Raw genomic sequence first — 20,267 nt, 5'->3', positions numbered from 1 at the left:
TCTCGTTATTTCTTTACACATCACCACAAGGTGGCAATGTCGTTTTTTTTATTGTGTAGACTGTAGCCATGTTTTTCTTATCGTTGTAATAGCCTCACATGATGGGATGGATCACGATGGCTTGATGTCCTGCAATGGATCATGGGATCAACAGGTTCACATTTTAAATATGTTATAGTGATTTACACATCCGTCCATCTTTTCACTTCCTCACTTTATTGATTTGTTTATTTATTCATTCATCCGTTAATTCAATATGAAGTAGAGAGGCATGGTGCTAAAGCTTATCATTTTCATAGACTTTCATAGTTACCTATAAAAACACAGACATATAAGTGAAGTTGTGCTACTCAATCCAGTACAAAAACGAATAGGTTAAAGTGAAGAAGATAATTATTTCCCCCCCATACATTTCCCCCCATACATGCACTGTATGCTATATTGGTATTACAAACTTCACTTGAAATCCTCTTTTTGTACAAGTAAAGCCACACCTAAGCACACGCCATTCTCAGTGATGCCTTATCCTGTTATGAATAAAGTGCTAAATGTAGACATATTGCTGCTGGAGAAAAAGCCCTTCCTTTTATTTTTTTATTACGTTTTGTCTTGATAGTTAAATTTTGCCAACATACTGTACTGTATATATAAATTTTATTCTTTGTTAATAGTACTTCATTAGGAAAGTTGCATATCAATTATACTACCAAAACAAACTAATTGCCCAAACCGTGATAACGCCTTTTAACTTGAAAATATTTCCATGTGCTCAATAGGAAGGTACATTGCTGGAGCGAAACTCCATCAAAATCAACTCAAAGCTTTCTCTGCACTGACTAATAAATTGCTTGACAATGTCGCTTCCAGAATAACGTTAAGTGAAAAAGGCACAGAAGCACTGATTCTGTGAATATGGAAACGAAACTCTCCTAATTCCCTTTCCCTTGGTATATTTTATAGTGCCATAAAACTTAAATGCCCAGTCAGTACTAACTCAGGTTTTATGTTTTAAAATACCCCCTTTTTCTTAACATTATACAGCAAAACCACTGCAGTGACATTTTCTAAAACCGTCTGCACTTTTTAGCTTTTGCAAACTGCTGTAAATAAGTGCTCCGTCTCCCAACAGAATCCCTTTTGAAAGGTTAGGTTTCATGCACTTGGTCTACAGACGATCTCCACCTTCGGAGCCCCTTCACTCAGTCCTGATAACCCTACAGTTCGATGGTGTCACTGCAGACACTCAGTGCGTCTATCTGTTTGCAGACGTTGATGAATTCAGCTTGCACAGCCAGTTCATCAGCTTGTGTGCGAATGTGTTGCTGATCATACAAACGCTCTCTGGAAGAAATGGAGCCCAGAGCCCTGTATTGCTTCTGAGAGTAGCGCCCAGGGCCAAAGCCTGTATAAAAAGATGCCTGACCTCCTTGACTTTTGGTTCCCCCACGTAAAGAGCTGAAGTTGGAGGCCTTCCATGCTGTGCTGCTCCGTAGTACAGGTGGTGATGGTGCAGAAGGCAAATCCATATCTCCGCATGATGCAGTACGGTAGAGGGAAGGTTCTGCAGTTATTCCTCTGCATGGCTGGCCATCAGGAGGCCCCCGGGTGCTGAGGGACAGCCTGGAGGAGCTGAACAGGCTGCGATGGAACAGAGCCTCACTGTTTAAAGCCTCGTCAATGCTTCGCCGCAAGTCAATAGGAGATGGAGGCCTCAGATCTACTGTGGAATCACAGTCCAGGCTGGCGAAGGAAGACTGAGAAACCAAAAGTCCATTTTTTGGTGGTTGTGCAGGGGCAAGTTGAGGGCTATTGGGATAGTTAAGCTCCAGGCCTTCTGTTTCACCAAGGGGCAGCTCTGCTAAGGTATAAAGTGGCACACTCTCACTCTCATGGCGTGACATGCTTTCATGTAGTGTCTCTCCAGTCTTCTTGGTCCAGCCACTTGATAAGATTTGGGGTTTGGCGATCACTGTATTCCTAGTGGATGACCTGGTGAACCATGAGTTCCAGCGACTTAGTTTCGGGCGAGATACTCCACAGCAGAGGAGCGGGTGTGTGAGGATGAGAGCAAGAGTGAGACAGACACATGCCTCACATACTCTGCAGCTCAGCTGAAAGACCCACCATGACCAGGGCATTAGCCCCATCCTGCCACCAGTCAGTCCCAGTGCATGCAGGATGGCATAGAGCCTGAGTCCTGCACATGCCAGAAGGAAAAGTGCTGCGAACAGTCCCATTCCAGCTGCCCGCTCCCACACTCCTGCTTCACTGAGGGGGCACTGGCTGGCCTGGCATGCCAAACGATCTGGGGAATTCTCCCTTAGCCTGTAGATGTGCTTGGCCTCAACACGAGCACAGCAGTAGAGCAGCACGTATGAAGTGGAGAGGAGACAAGAGAGAATCAGGAAGGCTGCAGGGGGCAGCAGAGAAACGACAGGGAAGGAAGGAAAAATCCATAGTATTCCAACTGTGCCCAGAACTGTGGCCATGTGAAGCAACATAAGCACAGCTAGCAAGCAAATACACCGCCGCAGTGCATTCTGAGAGAGTAGCTGAGGAGAAAGCAGCACAAGCAGCATGCCAAAGGCTCCGGTTAAACATGGGTAGCCAGCCTCATGTAGGAGCCGTGCCCAGGCCACAGGGAGGCGTTCTTTTTGCCCATAGGGGTCATAGATGAGCCAGAAAGCCCGACTGGAACCAATAAGCAGCTGCAGGAGATGCAGGAGGGTGAAATTGGCACAGCCGGATGGCTGGCACAGAGGGAGGCACAATAAACTTAGTGCAGACAATACAGCCACCAGAGAGAACACACAACCCAGCCCGTATACCTGCAGCTCCCATGCCAGGCCCCACGTTGCCATTGCAGCATTCCAGTCTGAAAATAATGGCACCAAGAGAGGTGGGGTCATTATTATAGAAGGAGGTGGGGTTATATTCTCAGGAGGGGGCATTGGGGAAGCAGGATTCAGGGCCCTGGAAAGGTTGTCAGGGAGACCAAGGCTCCAGAGAGGGTTGGAGGAGTTGCAGACCCCCATGGTGTCAATATTGCAGTCAGGCTGGGATGAGGATTCAGTGAAGTCATCATTCCAATCATCTGGTGAAAGCAAGCCTGAAAATACAGAAATGGTATAATTATAAAAGTTTACACTTCTCATCTCATTATGAACTGTTTACATAACATACTTCCTGCATGGGTATTGTTATAAATCATTTATAAATCATGTTGAGCATCCCACGAACTTCTCCGCAAAAGAAAAATGGTAATTCATATTAAAATAAAGTAACAGAGTAGAATGTCCCAAGGCAACTGTCAGCATCATGATGAAAACAGTCCCTTGAGCCGAAAGACATAAAACATCAGCTGTGGTAATTAGCTGGCCTATTTTACACTGAGGGATGTGGAAGTAGGACTGAATTAAGTAGGTCATGCAGTCTCACACACACAGTGCAGATTACGACTCGTTGACCTTGGTGCTGCTCTCATTCATGTAACTATTTAAAAACCAGGAAGTGGAACACTTTAAGCAGTTACATCACTTACCTGTAATTCTGAGAAAGTGAATAAATTAATACCAATTGTCCAAAAAAAGCAGCTTCATCCAAAGTCATTGCCTGTGCTTTGTAAAATGGGGGTTTAGGTGTGTGGAAAAATCACAAAGGTGTAATAAATAATGTATATATTGATTATTTCTTTATTGATTCATTGATATGCATCAAATGCATTAATGGATGCTTAGAGGCCAAACGTATGAATCAGCATCATTCCTTAAGCTAAGGATGAACTGTATAGTGCCTTTCTCCTTGATCTGTATATTGTGTATCAGCCGTTCAGGCATCGCTATAATCAGAGTGAGTGGTAAGAATTACCTGGAATAAGAGCGTGTGCTGTCAGTCCTGGAGTCGGTCTGGATGCCTCATCTTTTAACGAATGGTTTTTCTTAGACGAACCTTCATGCACTTTCTCCAAACCAGGATTTGTCTGACTGGATGTAGAGTCTAATTTCAAACTATCTGTATAAAGGTAGCAACAGATTAGTGATCTCCAGAATTTTTCTGACCTGTTTCATCATCAGATCATGTCATTATTGAATCAGGACCTAAAAATAAGACCTTGTTGTCTTTGGCTATCTGTGAATCCTAAATATTTACTGAAATGAACTGGAAATTTTAAAAAGATGAGTGGAGAGAGAGAGAAGCATGTCTTAGTGAAGCATGGGCTTCCCCCTCCCTCTCCTTCCCCACTCGCTGAGACGGATGTCCCTTGTGCGCCTCTGGAATACTGATTGTACACTGCGGCGTGTAAAACCATAACATGCTACACTACTACAGAGTACTGACAGCAGATTGAAAACAATGGCATCAAAGCAGGCAGATCAGTGGCTTGTATTGATGGATGGTTTGTAATTATAAGACATTTCTCATATTTTAGCACATTTCAGGGTTAGGGGTCGGTTGTAAAAATCCAAAGGCAGCTATTCAGGCTCCAGGCTACTGATTGGAAAGTTCAAAATCCAGCACCACTCTGATATTGTACAGTCCTAGAGCAAGCTCTTTATCATGATAAGTCACATTTTTGGATAAAAGCATCTGTCAAATGAATAAATAGAAATGTTTACCTCTTGAGGAACCGGTACCAAGGTGAGGTGGCCTCCTGGTGAGCTCCTCAACCATTCTTCTATCATCCTGTAGAGTTGTCAGTAGATCTGTTTGCTTCGGTTTTAGTCTTGTGATATCTGATCTTTGAGCGTTAGCTTTGGGCTCCCTGAATTCCCAGGCATCACCAAGCCTCATTTCAGGTCTCCTTCGGTCAGGAGATGTTGTATATCCTAGAACATTGAACACCTTGCCATGGACCTGTGAGGCTGAATTGGAAGATGTTGCAAGTAAGTTGGTTAGAAATGGAAGACCAGTGGCCACTGGTGGAGTAGTGGTGTCCATATTGTCTCTTGATGTCTGGCTGCTCCACAGTAAGCTACCAGCAGTGTGGACTTCTTTATGCTCTTTAACAGGGCCTGTCTGTGTTGGTGCTTTGTCTCCTCCATCTTTAGTCAGGTATGCAGCATGTAGGCTGCTGATCAAAGTAAGACTGAGAAGGACTGTGACTCCTGCCCTGGGAGGGATCATGCTTGCAACCCTCTTGTAGAAATCACAGCCCACACTGTGTCCTGTTGAACTCCATCTCAGGTCTCAGATGCTCCTCCGGCACTAAACCTGAAATGAGTAATGAGTTTACATAAAAACCTGCACTGAGAAAATACAGAAAAACCTGTTGACCTAGATCTCTTATAATGGATGGGTAAGGGCAATTGTTGTATGCAAATCATTTACTTGGAAATTAGGCCCTAAATTTGCATAATGTTTCCTGAAACCATGCTTTAAGGGCAAATAATGAGTCATTACATCTGCATTGCTCTAGTGTACAAGTTCCCAAACCCTGGTTTTGAAGGACCTGCACATTTTTAGTCTTTTTCCTGCTCTAACACACTCAATTCAACTCAGGAAGGGCTGATTATCAGCTGATTAGTTAAATTAGCAGGGGAAATAGTGAAAGATGCAGGACAAGGGCATTCGAGAACTAAGGTTCGAAAAATAACAGCTTTGTTGGGAGGTTTTTTTGCTGTCTGTATGATCATTAGGAATAAAGTTGAATTTGTAATTGGTAGTGTCACATTTTAAACATTTACTGATTGATTTCAACAACTCCTTAGACTCCATTATAATTCTATTTTGAATATTGAGTAAAAAGAAATGATTAATAAATGAATTTGAATTGAAATGATTAATATTGCCATTGCACATACACTACAGAGGCATAACACAGAGATTAGGTTAAAAAATTTTGCTCTATTCGTTTCATTTACTCTTCACATAGCTGTCTGCTCTGGTCGGTTTATCTTCTGGTCAGTTTATTTTCCTCCTGGCATTGCTCTCTCGCAGCTTGCCCCAGTTTGCAGAACTGTTTTGTCGGAATGGAGCTGTCTTCGAGGGCTCTAAATCACTGGATCAGGGCTGAAGTTCCAAGCCCAAGTCGTATCAAACCTCATCAATCTTTCCCTATAAACATTGATTAGTCACGTGAATTGGGCTTTCCACTCCATCTCAATCAGGATTATTGATTGATCCTCATAAATAGATGCACATAAAAGCAAAGCTACAGTACCTGATCCTTATGAAAATAAAATGTGGATATGAAAAATTAAACAGCAGCCCTCCTAGCTGAGTATAGAAGCTCTGCATTAAGCCATCTGCAGTAGAAACCTCAGTTCCTCCTCGTCTCCTTCAAGTCCTCTTGCCCCATTTTCTGGTCATCTTCTCTTCTCTGAATACAGCCTCATTCTCTGGATGATGTATGGTTATGCTTATCTGGTCCACATGACCATGCACTGGACTGATCTCTCGGCAGCTGCATTCCATGATGTACGTTCTCAAACCCGGCAATTAAAGACACATGCACATAAGGTGAAAGCTAAAGAAAAGGGGCTCACCCCAGGAAGGATGGAGACGAAAATAGGAGTAATCCCTTAGCCGCTGCTGAAAAGCTGTCTCCGTCTCTCTGTCGGTTCCTGCGCATGTGTGTGAGTTTTAGTGCATTCACTCCTGCTCTGCTCTCCACACACACTCATACACACCCCATCCCTGCTTCAGCTTCTCTCTCAGAAACACACACTGCCTGACACACCCCCTATCTGACTGCACTTCCCCCAACGCTCTTACACTGGATGTGTCTGATCTCCCTCCAATTGTGTTGATCCGAGCTCTTCTGTCCATCTCTCTTTGCCAAGACTGGATTAGCTCTGCTAGGTGTTTGACTTCCTCTCGTCTTACTTCACTGAACAAACTGCAAAATAGGAAGGCAAGACCTCTCTCCAGACAAAAAAATCACAAGGGAATGCTTTTTTTCTCAGTTTCAGTTTGTAAACATCACTAAAACCAACTCCTTGGCAGTGGGTTAAAAGAAAAGATTTTGTGGGTCACACAGTGGCTTCACAGCTGCAAGGTCCCTGGTTCGAACCTAGTTTTGTTTCTATGTTCTCCCCATGTCTGTGGGTTTCCTCTGGGTTCACTGGTTTCCTCCCAACAACAAGCCAGTTGGAGGATTGGCAAAGATACCATGCCCCAGTTGTGTACAAGTGTGTGAATATGTGTGTATGTGTTCATGGAGCCCTGAAAAAGGCTGGTGTCTATACTCCTGCCTCTTGCTCAGTGTACCTGGGGGAGGCTCAGGATCCACCATGACCCTGCTCATTGGTTGCTTAGTGACTGTCAGTGTTTTAGCCTCGCCCCATGACCAACAACCACTTGCACTTTTATCAGTCACGCCATTTGTTACGCATCAGCTTGGCAAAGGGATAATCACTGCACATTATGCTCGGATGTCAGTTTCGTCTAGGCTGAAGGCATGCTAGTATATATGAGGAGCTTAAAGCCACAGCACATTAGAATTCTGAATGAAGACTTGGAAGAGAAAAATAAACAGTCTTCATCAATACACACTATAGTACACATTTAAATACAAGGGTCCTGTGGATGGTTCTAAAAAAATTTTTTATCCAGTTGAATAATCCAAAGACCAAGGTTGATATCATTATCTGACTAGGATCCACACACCACCACGAGTGGAAACCATCATGGATTTCCCCTTTGCATTGCGGTTCCCATGGCAACTAATGATATGCACTAGTGTTTGATGGAGGCATGTTGCCCTTGTGCCTCGTTTAGAACGAGTGAAGTGAATGTTTGTAGGATTTATATGGAATCATTACTGGAACCAGAAGATGAACTGACCAGGTCACAGCAAGGTCAGATGTCTGAAATAGTTTTTCTTCAATAGCTTTATTCCTGTTTGAAGTATAGTAACAAGAAGGACTAGATTTCTTGGAGATGGAATTTATTGGAATTCATTTATTTTTTTTCGTCTTGGTTTTGTCTCCATCATGTGTCCTGTCATGGATTGAGTCCCCAAATGTTCTCTGTTCAGTCCATGCAAAATATGATGATGTTTTTGTAACATCAAGTTCAAGCCTTATTTTTTGAGCCCAGTTTTAGTGTGGTTTCTGGTTTTGACCTTGATTCTGTGTATGTATTATACTTGTGTGATATTGCCTACTGGTGTATTGCTACACTTCTTGTTTGGTCCTAAATAAGTCACACAGTCACTGCAACTGCACTTTTCCTCATTTGCATGTTTGTAGGTTAGGAGTTAATTCCACATTAGGCCTAGAAACCAAAGTTTAACCTATGACATGCACTCTTGTCCAAAGGTTCCATATTACACAGATCTGTGGGATCCATGGGAGACGATTTGGAGCTGGTTCCAAGTAGAACCCTTTTATAAAGCTGGAACACTTAACCAGTGAAGAATAAAAAAAAAACGCTTACTACCTAGCCACAATGGTTATAAATGTACATGTCATAGGATGTGATGGGTTTGGACAGAATCAGTCAGTGTATGTGGTCAGACAGAGCAGTCAGGATCCAGATCAATTAAATCTGAGCCAGAGAGAATACAAACTAGGACACTCTTACAAAGACCTACTTTGGAAAGATACAAGAAGCATGAATGTTATCTAACATGAGTGTTACAATCAAACATACAAATATTATTGCAGTCACTAGTTGTGTTAGTTACTAGTCAGTATAGTTGGTGCATAAATCTATACATATCTACATTAAGCTGTCGGTTTATTAGGTATACCGATTTAATAGATAATATATTCAGTCATGGTGTTCATTATTGTTTACAGTAGAATAACATGCAGTGTTGTATATCACAAATGGTATGCATCTGTACAGGTTCCTATTATGCCTAGAACTGTGGATTATGCATAACTGTGGTACATGACCTCTTCGCTTCTGATTTTCCACTGTTTAAAAGCACAGGAAGAGAGCAAATGAGCCAGAACTAAAAGGGGTTTTGGGATTGGGCAATGACGAGCTGGTTAAACATATGACATCACTATGATCCACCGCCTGACTCCCGGCCAGGCCAATGGCTCCTCTTCTGCATGAGTGACCTTAAGCATGTGATTAGCAGACCTGCTGAAGTGGGATTTTGCAAACATGACTGATAACCTACAAAGGCCCTGCAGTAGATTCACTTATCCAGAACAGCATGTCCTATCCTCTAGCGACAAAACAGTTGCTTTTTTAGTCTAAAAATAAGACGTTTAAATATCTGCTCAAAGACAAAGTGACAGTTCAAACCTGCTTCTAGCACAAGTGTACAAATCCACCTACATAACACACTACATACCTACATACAAAAGGGGGCTTGTAGCCATTGTATGGTGATTAGTGTTCTATACTATAGTTCTCCAATCAATTATTTTAACAACCTAACACTCACTGGTCTTGGCTCATTTATGCTAACAAAAAAACTCATTTTTATTGAATGCCCCCTGTAATATTTATATTACATACAAGGTGTTTGGGTCTACTGGTCCTGTGAGTAATGAGAGTGTTGGGTGTGTGCTGGGTTGTTGTGGCGGTGATTATATCCATCAATAAAGCGACAAAGACATGTCCACCCTGACCTGTACCCCTGACTTTTACCCTCCCTGTATTTTTTCCCCCAAACTCCATTTTCTTTACACACACATATATAGTTTTACATTTCAATCAAGAAAACATCTGTATTCCTTCCACACACACAAACACACACACACACAAACACACACACACAAACACACACTGCTCTGCCTATTCCCACATTATGCTCTCCCTGTGTCGCTGACCCTGCTAAATATAATTATGCAACATTCTCTTAGAAGCAAATTAGGGAGGTGGATGAAATATAAATAGCACTGTGCATGTGCATGGCAGAAGAGTGTGAACTGAATATAGAAGCATGTCCCTCCTTTATTTTTTGCTTCTTTTCTGGAAGATGAGGAACTTGCTGAATTCGAAGATCATGTCTCGATTCAAGTCTTCTTCTGTGAGGACACAGCTCACACGCACTCATTACCGAGGGTAAGGTGTAAACACAGTAAGAATTTGAGTGGTGTGTAAAACACATATGTATTTATTCAGTAGGACATCATTCACGTACATGTTTTGTGTGCCAGATAGATAGATAGATAGATAGATAGATAGATAGATAGATAGATAGATACTTTATTAATCCCAAAGGGAAATTCACAGTTTCCAGCAATATCCACAAACACAGGTAAGAGATAAAATAGGAAGGAATACAACAAAATACTAAAATACCCAAATTAGGGTACAAAAATAACAAAAAGAAATATATCAAATAACAAAAATATTACCAAATATAGCAGAATAACAATATAAAATATAGCAAAAAAAATAAAATAAAATACCCAAATTAGGGTACAAAAATATAACAAAATATCAAATAACAAAATATAAAATATAGCAGAAAAATACTGATGAAAAACAAGATAAGTAATGTGTTTAAGGTTACATACCTATTCGATGTGCAAAAACTGTGTTTATGAGTCCTGTGCAAATCTCACTTTACTGAGAGTTCTGTATAAACCGGAGTGTAAAAGCTGTAAAAGTAAAAGTTCTGACAAATGATTACATTTCAGTATTGTTGAAAACCCTCCCCCACCCCCGTATTTGTTCAAGATATTTTTTGTAATGATTTGTACCATCACTATCTTCAATCAAAGTTTTGTGATCCAAAATAAACAGAATTGTATAACTTCTAATTCTGTGTAACTTGATATTACTGAATTGTTCTATAAAGCAAAGAAACAATGCATCAGTTCTACTCAAAAAGGGGGTTACAGGGTTAAACTCATTTCTAGTACATCACCGTTAACCCAAAATCAAGTGAGTTGAACCCCCTGCCAAGAAAAAACAGGAGAAACATTACACCAGTACCTCATGAACAATTCCTGACTGAAAGGTACATTTTGAATGCAGAAATGGATCGAACACACATCACCTACAAAACAGATGAACAAAAATTTACCAAGAGCTCACGATACTTATGATTTTAGCATATATTATCTTGCATTTTTTTTAAATATATTTAGCAATTTAAACAATATAAGATATATAATTTAACCTAAATAACCAATAATGTACATTTCAAGCTTTATCTAATAAGCTAATCACAATGTGCACCCTCCCAAGTAAAAGATACATACTAGTCACCTGACAACTGTCCATGCAAAAACATTTTAGCCATGTCATGTAAACAAAATCACACCAGTGCACAAGGCAAGGTCCATAAAGACATGGATGACTGAGTTTGCTGTGGAGGTCAGAGTCCTGACCTCAACCTGATAGAAGACCACTGGGATGAATTAGAGCGATGACTGTGAGCCAGACCTTCTCACCCAGCATCAGTGCCTGACCTCACAAATGCACTTCTAGTGGAATGGTCAAAAATTCCCATAAACACACTCCTAAACCTTGTGGAAAGGCTTCCTAGAAGAGTTAAAGCTGTTATAGCTGCAAAGGGCGGACCGACTCCATATTAAGTTAATGTGCATGTAAAGGCAGACGTCCCAGTTTTGGAATGGCTCGCAGTCTCCTCTCTAAGGGCTGAGGTCAGAACTCTGTGAAGCTCCTCCAAGGTCCAAAGGACCTTGCTTTGTGCACTGGAGTGCAGTCATGCTGGAACAGGCAGTGGTCATCCCCAAACTGTTCCCACAAAGTTGGGAGTATGAAATCATCCAAAATGTCTTAGTATGCCCAAGCATTAAGAGTTCCTTTCACTGGAACTAAGGGGCCGAATCCAACCTCTGAATTCAATGACTTGGAAGGGTGTTATCATATCATACACTATATTGCCAAAAGTATTCGCTCACCTGCCTTGATCCGCATATGAACAAGTGACATCCCAGTCCTAATCCATAGGGTTCAATATGACGTTGGTCCACCCTTTGCAGCTATAACAGCTTCAACTCTTCTGGGAAGGCTGTCCACAAGGTTTAGGAGTGTGTTTATGGGAATTTTTGACCATTCTTCCAGAAGCGCATTTGTGAGGTCACACACTGATGTTGGACGAGAAGGCCTGGCTCTCAGTTCTATCGGGTTGAGGTCAGGACTCAAGGCCAGTCAAGTTCATCCACACCAGACTCTGTCATCCATGTCTTTATGGACCATGCTTTGTGCACTGGTGCACAGTCATGTTGGAAGAGGAAGGGGCCAGCTCCAAACTGTTCCCACAAAGTTGGGAGCATGGAATTGTCCAAAATGTCTTGGTATGCTGAAGCATTCAGAGTTCCTTTCACTGGAACTAAGGGGCCAAGCCCAGCTCCTGAAAAACAACCCCACACCATAATCCCCCCTCCACCAAACTTTACACTTGGCACAATGCAGTCAGACAAGTACCGTTCTCCTGGCAACCGCCAAACCCAGACTCGTCCATCAGATTGCCAGATGGAGAAGCGCGATTGGTCACTCCAGAGAACGCGTCTCCACTGCTCTAGAGTCCAGTGGCGGCGTGTTTTACACCACTGTATCCGATGCTTTGTATTGCACTTGGTGATGTATGGCTTGGATGCAGCTGCTCGGCCATGGAAACCCATTCCATGAAGCTCTCTGCGCACTGTTCTTGAGCTAATCTGAAGGCCACATGAAGTTTGGAGGTCTGTAGCGATTGACTCTGCAGAAAGTTGGCGACCTCTTCGCACTATGCGCCTCAGCATCCGCTGACCCCGCTCCGTCAGTTTACGTGGCCTACCACTTCGTGGCTGAGTTGCTGTCGTTCCCAAACACTTCCACGTTCTTATAATACAGCTGACAGTTGACTGTGGAATATTTAGGAGCGAGGAAATTTCACGACTGGATTTGTTGCACAGGTGGCATCCTATCACAGTTCCACACTGGAATTCACTGAGCTCCTGAGAGCGACCCATTCTTTCACAAATGTTTGTAAAAACAGTCTGCATGCCTAGGTGCTTGATTTTATACACCTGTGGCCATGGAAGTGATTGGAACACCTGATTCTGATTATTTGGATGGGTGAGCGAATACTTTTGGCAATATAGTGTGGGTGAGGCGGAGGCGGAGGGTGAGGGTGAGGCAGAGGGTGAGGCAATAACATGTGGGCGTGACTACTAGACAAACTGTTAAGCGTGCAGATGGCTGCTAAAGCACTTGTACTTGGAAAAATCTCCTCTCGACTGAAACCTGGTTGTTTCTCCACATTTCTCAGAGCTTCACAACCTTATTATAGAAATGGCGTTCACCGTGGCTTATGTACAGCTGTCTCCAAACCCAGCGCGACCAGGTATTTAAACACAGATCACTGACTCCAACAGGTTTGTTTCGGAAATGTTAAGTTGTTGTCTTTTACAGTGTTGTGCAACTTAATTAATTAAACCTTTACACTCAGAGCAGAGCTTATCTATCTGTGTTATCTTGGCGCAATACAGTGAACTGCTTTTCTCAGTACTCCAGGTTTAGGAGCTATATGTCAGTGTGGGCGGAGAAAAAGGGGCATATAGCTAGCTAACGTTCTTGAGTGTTTGCATTGGTTATATAAAATAACTGGAAGAAGGTAAGAACGTTGCTTGTAGCTTGACTTGACTGTAGCACCGATTTATCTATTTATATAAATAAAACTGCAAAACCTTTATATGTTGCAGAAGCTTATAAGAATACATTTACCGAGTTTTTCTGGGGGTTTTTTTTCCGGAGAAATCTCCGTTGCTAGCATGGTCTTTGGCTAACTGCCCGTTTGTTTTGGACATGTCAGTTTTGCGAGGAAGTTATGATGCTATGACCTCGAGTGAAAATGGTAAATATTTAGGTATTTAACTCTAATTACCGGTTTGTGGTAAAGTCACATAACCACGAAAAACCTCTTGTAACTGTCACCTCTTTCTATTCCTACAGTAGTTAGTGAAAGAAGAGGAAAACGCCACTGCTAAAGATTTACTAAATCACTTAGCTTCATTCTATGCATTATTGAAAGCCGAGCTATTATTTGGCTCGACCTGAGCTTTTATTTGGCTCGAATTTCTTTCATTTGTTTATATATTTGACGGTTTTATTACAAATATCATTCATCTTCTCTAAACTCTGTCCTGCCCATGGTTACTGTGTATCTGGAGTCTATCCAGGTAACATTGGCCCTGAGGCAGGAAGCTGCCATGGAAAACACACACACACACACACTCACTCACATATTCTCCTATGGGTGATTTACTTTAGCTGATCCACCTACTGACGTGCTTTTTTGAAGGTAGAGGAAACCTTCTCGGACATGAAATGCCACACAGACTGTAACCCGAGCACCACCCTGCTGCCACCGACCAGGCATAACATTATGATCACTTGCTTAATACAGTGTTGGCCCCCCTTCTGCTGCCGAAACAGCGCTGACCCGTCCTGCACTGTGTATTCTGACACCTTTCTATCAGAACCAGCATTAACTTCTTCAGCAAGCTGAGCAACAGTAGCTCGTCTGTTGGATCGGATCACACGGGCCAGACTTCACTCCTCATGTGCATTAGTGAGCCTTGACTGCCCATGACCCTGTCACCGGTTCACCACTGTTCCTTCCTTGGACCACTTTTGATAGATACTGACCACTGCAGACCGGGAACACCCCACACGAGCTGCAGTTTTGGAGATGTTCTGATCCAGTCATCTAGCCATCACAATTTGGCCCTTAGTCAAACTCACTCAAATCCTCACACTTGTCTATTTTCCTGCTTCTAACACATCAACTTTGAGGACAAAATTTTGACTTGCTGCCTAATATATCCCACCCACTAACAGGTGCCATGATGAGATCATCAGTGTTATTCACTTCACCTGTCAGTGGTCATAATGTTATGCCTGATCAGTGTATATTCCAGTATGTTTATAAAAAAAACAACAACACTAAGCTTAACAAAAACATGATTGGATACTGTATCATGTCTACGTTTAGAAAATATAATTATTACCCAGTTCCCAAACCTACATTTCGGTTAAATCCATAGTGCTACCATGAACTTGAAGTTGTCCAAAGTCACCCTGGGCCTGTCCGTCTGGTAAAACCACATGTCAATGAGGGAACAGCAGCAATCAGGTCTGTTTTGGGTCCCAGGTCTTACAGTAGTACAGAGTGGTTTACAGTAAAAATGAGAAATTAGAACAGATCTTTCATCTGTAGAGAGTTTATTCTAGAGGGCAGGACAGTAGATGATTGTAGGTAACCATACATTTTGTACATACGAGTGTGAATGGTGCTCTGAAATAGCTGGGCATTTTATCCAGTGTGTGTTTTTGCCACCTTGTACCTAGTGTTCCTAGAATAAATCCTAGATACTCCACAAACCTTGACCAAGATAAAGTGCATACTGAAGATGGATAAAAATATAGATGAGTGAAAACTACAGATAAACAAGATATAAGATTGGAGTGTCCAAAAATCTTTAAAATTTGTAAGCAAAATGTAACTTTATTTACAAAAACATTGCCTGCCCTTTCTTTGTAAACAAATGCATGGATTCCTCTAATACTAAATGTAAAGGCTATCTGAAAAATATCACTTTGTCTCCTAGTGTGATGGCTCATGCTGACGGGCCCTTGAAGGGCATAACGACTTGTCATCTCAGCAAGGGCATCACGTTCTACACGGATGAGAATATGGTGAACCCTGCAGTCAGCGGCCAGCCCAAGCCGTTGCTTTTGTTGCTCCCGTGGCTCGGCTCGAGGCCTCAGGCTCAAGCCAAGTACTGTGAGATCTACCTTAGAACAGGCTTTGATGTGCTGGTGGTAGAGAGCAACCTAGGTCATTTCCTCTGGCCTCGCTGGGGCCTGGAGTACAGTGCACAACTGCTGCAGCTGCTGGAGAGCGAGCGCTTCTCAAAGCATCCTCTGGTGGTCCACGCCTTCTCCGTCGGAGGATACATGTTCGCTCAGCTGCTCGTTCACGTGGCCAAAGACACGCAGAGGTATCAGGGCCTGATCAACAGAGTGAGGGGGCAGATCTACGACAGCCTGGTTATCGGCTCGCTGGAGCACATGGCTATAGGTGTGTTCAGACACAGAATGATGGATTATCATTAATGCTTAATGTTAAGGAGCCTATCGGTAATACTGATGATAAAGATTTTTTTTTTCCAAGAGAAGGGATCAGTTTATTATAATTCTCCTAGCCACACATTTAAGTTGAATCTCAAATCGCTCAGATTATTTGCTTTTTACTTACTTGATCTTTTCCCTGTTTTTCTAGAACTCTCTTTAGAGAGATACTTTGGACTGAGCCACAGAAAAAATAATTTCTACATTCATATTTTCTGTTACCAATTTTGACCTGATTTGATTTTAATCATGTACCCCCCAGGTGTGAGTAAGACCTTGTTCCCTCGTTTTGAGCGCCTGATGAAGGGCACCAGCCTCCTTTACTTCCACGTGTTCAAACGGCAGACGGTGGACTACTTCAACGTGTGTATCGACGTGTTCTGGAACACGGCTCTGACCTCTCCTGCGCTTTACTACTTCTGTGATAACGATGTGATGTGTGACCTAGAGGTCACACACAATCTGATGGAGCACTGGAAGAGGCGGGGTATTACTGTGACGAGTAAGAGGTGGGAGGAGTCTATCCATGCCGGGCATCTGCGTGCCCATCCTGAGGAGTACCTGTCAATCCTAGACCAGTTCCTCTGTTCTCTCAATATTCTACCTGTAAAATCCAAATTGTAAAGATTTCATAGAGACACGTTCATGATAACATACAGCACTGTACTAGGAACTGTTTTCATTTTAGTGCATCACTTTAGGGGAAATTTCTCTTTTAATGTTTCACATTTGCCTTAAAACAAGTGGTTTAATGTAAAGAAACATTTTGATATCATTGATTTGATGTTTTTTGTACTTTTTCCCGAAACGTTTAAGCAGAACTAACATTCGAATATGATAATTAAATATATTATTATAATAATGTGTATTACTTTATATGAGTGAATACATAGGACACTAACCTGTGTAATATTTTCTGAATAAATATTCTTTTTATTTTCACTGAAAAACTTTGAGAGATTTGTCTTTATGTTTGTACCTTATTAGTTTTGAACCAGTTGTTGCACCAGATTAGTTTTGCTTAATAGTACTGTTAGTACCTGACCTGTTTCTCCAGCTCGTATCACAGCTGCTGGTGATACCAGTTCAGAGATCAGATTCACTGTCTCACCATCAGCCTGTGAAGCCTTGCACTATCCCTAACCAATTGCTGATCACTGTTACATCCCAATGACCAATAATGAATCGGCATCGTTTCAGGTATTCACATCCTTACTGATATTCAATTGACAGTATGATTGTGAGTAATTATAGACAAGTTTAATACATAGGACTTTTATATACAATAACTGACATTTCAGACACAGTATGACCATATACACTGATCAGCCACAACATTATGACCACCCGACTAATATTGTGTTGGTCCCCCTTTTGCTGCCAAAACAGCCCTAAACCATTGAGGCATGGACTCCACTAGATCCCTGAAGGTGTGCTGTGGTATCTGGCACCAAGATGTTAGCAGCAGGTCCTTTAAGTCCTGTAAGTTGTGAGCTGGAGCCTCCATGGATTGGACTTGTTCAGCACATCCCACACATGCTTGATTGGATTGAAATCTGGGGAATTTGAACTCAACACTTCAAACGTGTTGTTTTACTTATCAAACCATTCCTGAACCATTTTTGCTTTGTGTCACGGCACATTATCCTGCTGGAAGAGGCCACAGCCATCAGGGAATAACGTTTCCATGAAAGGGTATAAATTTGTCTGCCCAAAGCATGACACAGCCTCCGTCGGCTTGCCTTCTTCCCATCCTGGTGCTGTGTCTTCCCCAAGTAAGTGATGCACGCGCACCCAGCCATCCACGTGATGTAAAAGAAAACATGATTCATCAGACCAGGACACCTTCCTCCATTGCTCCGTGGTCCAGTTCAGTTCATGTGACCACTGTTGGTGCTTTTGACAGTGCACATGGGTCAGCATGGGCAACCTGACTGGTCTGCAGCTATGCAGCCCCATGTGCAACAAACTACGTGTATTCTGACACCTTTCGTCTGTTGGATCGGATCACACGGGCCAGCCTTCTCACCTCATGTGCATCAGTGAACCTTGGCCGCCCATGACCCTGTCACCTGTTCACCACTTTCTTTGTCTTCCTGACAACTTCCTGACACCACTTCCTGTTCCTTCCTTTGTCCACTTTTGATAGATACTGACCACTGCAGACCGGGAACACCCCACAAGAGCTGCAGTTTTGGAGATGCTCTGATCCAGTCATCTAGCCATCACAATTTGTTCCTTGTAAAACTCACTCAAATCCTTACGCTTGGCCATTTTTCCTGCTTCTAACACATCGACTTTGAGGACAAAATGTTCACTTGCTGCCTAATATATCCCACCCACTAACAGGTGTCATGATGAAGTAAATAACACTGATCTCCTCACCTCTCAGTGCTCATAATGTTATGGATGATTGATTTTTATTTCAGCAGATGGAAATAAATCTGAAAGACGTCACACTTACTGATAACTCAATTGCTTGCTAGATCACAGTTTTTGTACATGACCTGTACATTCATGTTAAAGGTTTTCATCTTCATCTGACCAGCATTCACATTTTATGTATTCATCAAAAATGGATTGTTTGCCATATCTGCTAATGAAGTTCAATGTCCTTTCACTGGAAATAAAGGCTGTATAATGTCCCTTCACTGGAAATAAAGGCTGTATACTGTCCCTTCGCTGGAACTAAAGGCTGTATAATGTCCCTTCACTGGGACTAAAGGCTGTATAATGTCCCTTCACTGGAAATAAAGGCTGTATAATGTCTCTTCACTGGAATTAAAGGTGGTATAATGTCCCTTCGCTGGAACTAAAGGCTGTATAATGTCTCTTCACTGGAATTAAAGGTGGTATAATGTCCCTTCACTGGAAATAAAGGCTGTATTCTGTCCCTTCTCTGGAACTAAAGGCTGTATAATGTCCCTTCACTGGGACTAAAGGCTGTATAATGTCCCTTCACTGGAACTAAAGGCTGTATAATGTCCCTTCCCTGGAACTAAAGGCTGTATAATGTCCCTTCACTGGGACTAAAGGCTGTATAATGTCCCTTCGCTGGAACTAAAGGCTGTATAATGTCTCTTCACTGGAATTAAAGGTGGTATAATGTCCCTTCACTGGAACTAAAGGCTGTATAATGTCCCTTCTTTGGAATTAAAGGCTGTATAATGTCCCTTCACTGGAACTAAAGGCTGTATAATGTCCCTTCACTGGAACTAAAGACTGTATGATATCTCTTCACTGGAACTAAAGACTGTATAATGTCTCTTCACTGGAACTAAAGGCTGTATAATGTCCCTTCGCTGGAACTAAAGGCTGTATAATGTCCCTTCACTGGAACTAAAGACTGTATAATGGAACTAAAGGCTGTATAATGTCCCTTCACTGGAATTAAAGGCTGTATAATGTCCCTTTACTGGAACTAAAGGCTGTATAATGTCCCTTCACTGGAATTAAAGGCTGTATAATGTCCCTTCACTGGAACTAAAGGCTGTATAATGTCCCTTCACTCGAACTAAAGGCTGTATAATGTCTTTTCACTGGAAATAAAGGCTGTATAATGTCTTTTCACTGGAAATAAAGGCTGTATAATGTCTTTTCACTGGAACTAAAGAGTGTATAATGTACCTTCACTGGAACTAAAGGCTGTATAATGTCCCTTCACTGGAATTAAAGGCTGTATAATGTCTTTTCACTGGAACTAAAGACTGTATAATGTCCCTTCACTGGAACTAAAGGCTGTATAATGTCCCTTCACTGGAACTAAAGGCTGTATAATGTCCCTTCACTGGGACTAAAGGCTGTATAATGTCCCTTCACTGGGACTAAAGGCTGTATAATGTCCCTTCACTGGAACTAAAGGCTGTATAATGTCCCTTCACTGGGACTAAAGGCTGTATAATGTCCCTTCACTGGGACTAAAGGCTGTATAATGTCCCTTCACTGGGACTAAAGGCTGTATAATGTCCCTTCACTGGGACTAAAGGCTGTATAATGTCCCTTCGCTGGAACTAAAGGCTGTATAATGTCTCTTCACTGGAATTAAAGGTGGTATAATGTCCCTTCACTGGGACTAAAGGCTGTATAATGTCCCTTCACTGGGACTAAAGGCTGTATAATGTCCCTTCACTGGGACTAAAGGCTGTATAATGTCCCTTCACTGGGACTAAAGGCTGTATAATGTCCCTTCACTGGGACTAAAGGCTGTATAATGTCCCTTCACTGGGACTAAAGGCTGTATAATGTCCCTTCACTGGGACTAAAGGCTG

The 20,267-nt window shown here is 42.2% G+C and overlaps 2 protein-coding genes across 7 annotated transcripts; one reads left to right on the top strand and one right to left on the bottom strand.

Moving 5' to 3' along the window:
• Nucleotides 1-79: 79 nt before the first annotated feature.
• Nucleotides 80-10,893, bottom strand: prrt4a (proline rich transmembrane protein 4a). 3 transcript variants are annotated; one of them, XM_058387258.1, is made up of 5 exons: nt 6,161-6,467; nt 5,862-6,054; nt 4,617-5,211; nt 3,868-4,011; nt 80-3,109 (listed from the first exon to the last, which is right to left on the bottom strand). In XM_058387258.1, the coding sequence occupies exons 3-5, from the start codon at nt 5,122-5,124 to the stop codon at nt 1,215-1,217; spliced, it is 2,547 nt and encodes an 848-aa protein (XP_058243241.1). In that variant the 5' UTR covers nt 5,125-5,211; nt 5,862-6,054; nt 6,161-6,467; the 3' UTR covers nt 80-1,214. The 3 variants fall into 3 exon arrangements, with proteins under 3 accessions (XP_058243241.1, XP_058243242.1, XP_058243240.1); XM_058387259.1 differs by lacking the exons at nt 5,862-6,054; nt 6,161-6,467 and adding an exon at nt 10,428-10,893; XM_058387257.1 differs by lacking the exons at nt 5,862-6,054; nt 6,161-6,467 and adding an exon at nt 6,486-7,181.
• si:dkey-5i3.5 (uncharacterized protein LOC565091 homolog) lies at nt 9,828-16,929 on the top strand. 4 transcript variants are annotated; one of them, XM_058387265.1, is made up of 3 exons: nt 9,828-9,969; nt 15,477-15,949; nt 16,262-16,929. In XM_058387265.1, the coding sequence occupies exons 1-3, from the start codon at nt 9,848-9,850 to the stop codon at nt 16,621-16,623; spliced, it is 957 nt and encodes a 318-aa protein (XP_058243248.1). In that variant the 5' UTR covers nt 9,828-9,847; the 3' UTR covers nt 16,624-16,929. The 4 variants fall into 4 exon arrangements, with proteins under 4 accessions (XP_058243248.1, XP_058243247.1, XP_058243249.1 ...); XM_058387264.1 differs by lacking the exon at nt 9,828-9,969 and adding an exon at nt 13,015-13,210 and having other exon boundaries at nt 16,262-16,925; XM_058387266.1 differs by lacking the exon at nt 9,828-9,969 and adding an exon at nt 13,104-13,241 and having other exon boundaries at nt 16,262-16,927.
• The last annotated feature ends 3,338 nt before the right edge of the window (nt 16,930-20,267 follow it).

Source organism: Hemibagrus wyckioides, linkage group LG04 (assembly GCF_019097595.1).
Source record: "Hemibagrus wyckioides isolate EC202008001 linkage group LG04, SWU_Hwy_1.0, whole genome shotgun sequence".
Taxonomy (NCBI): domain Eukaryota; kingdom Metazoa; phylum Chordata; class Actinopteri; order Siluriformes; family Bagridae; genus Hemibagrus; species Hemibagrus wyckioides.
Note: the sequence above shows the minus strand (reverse complement) of the source record. Positions and strands in the feature narration are given on the sequence as shown.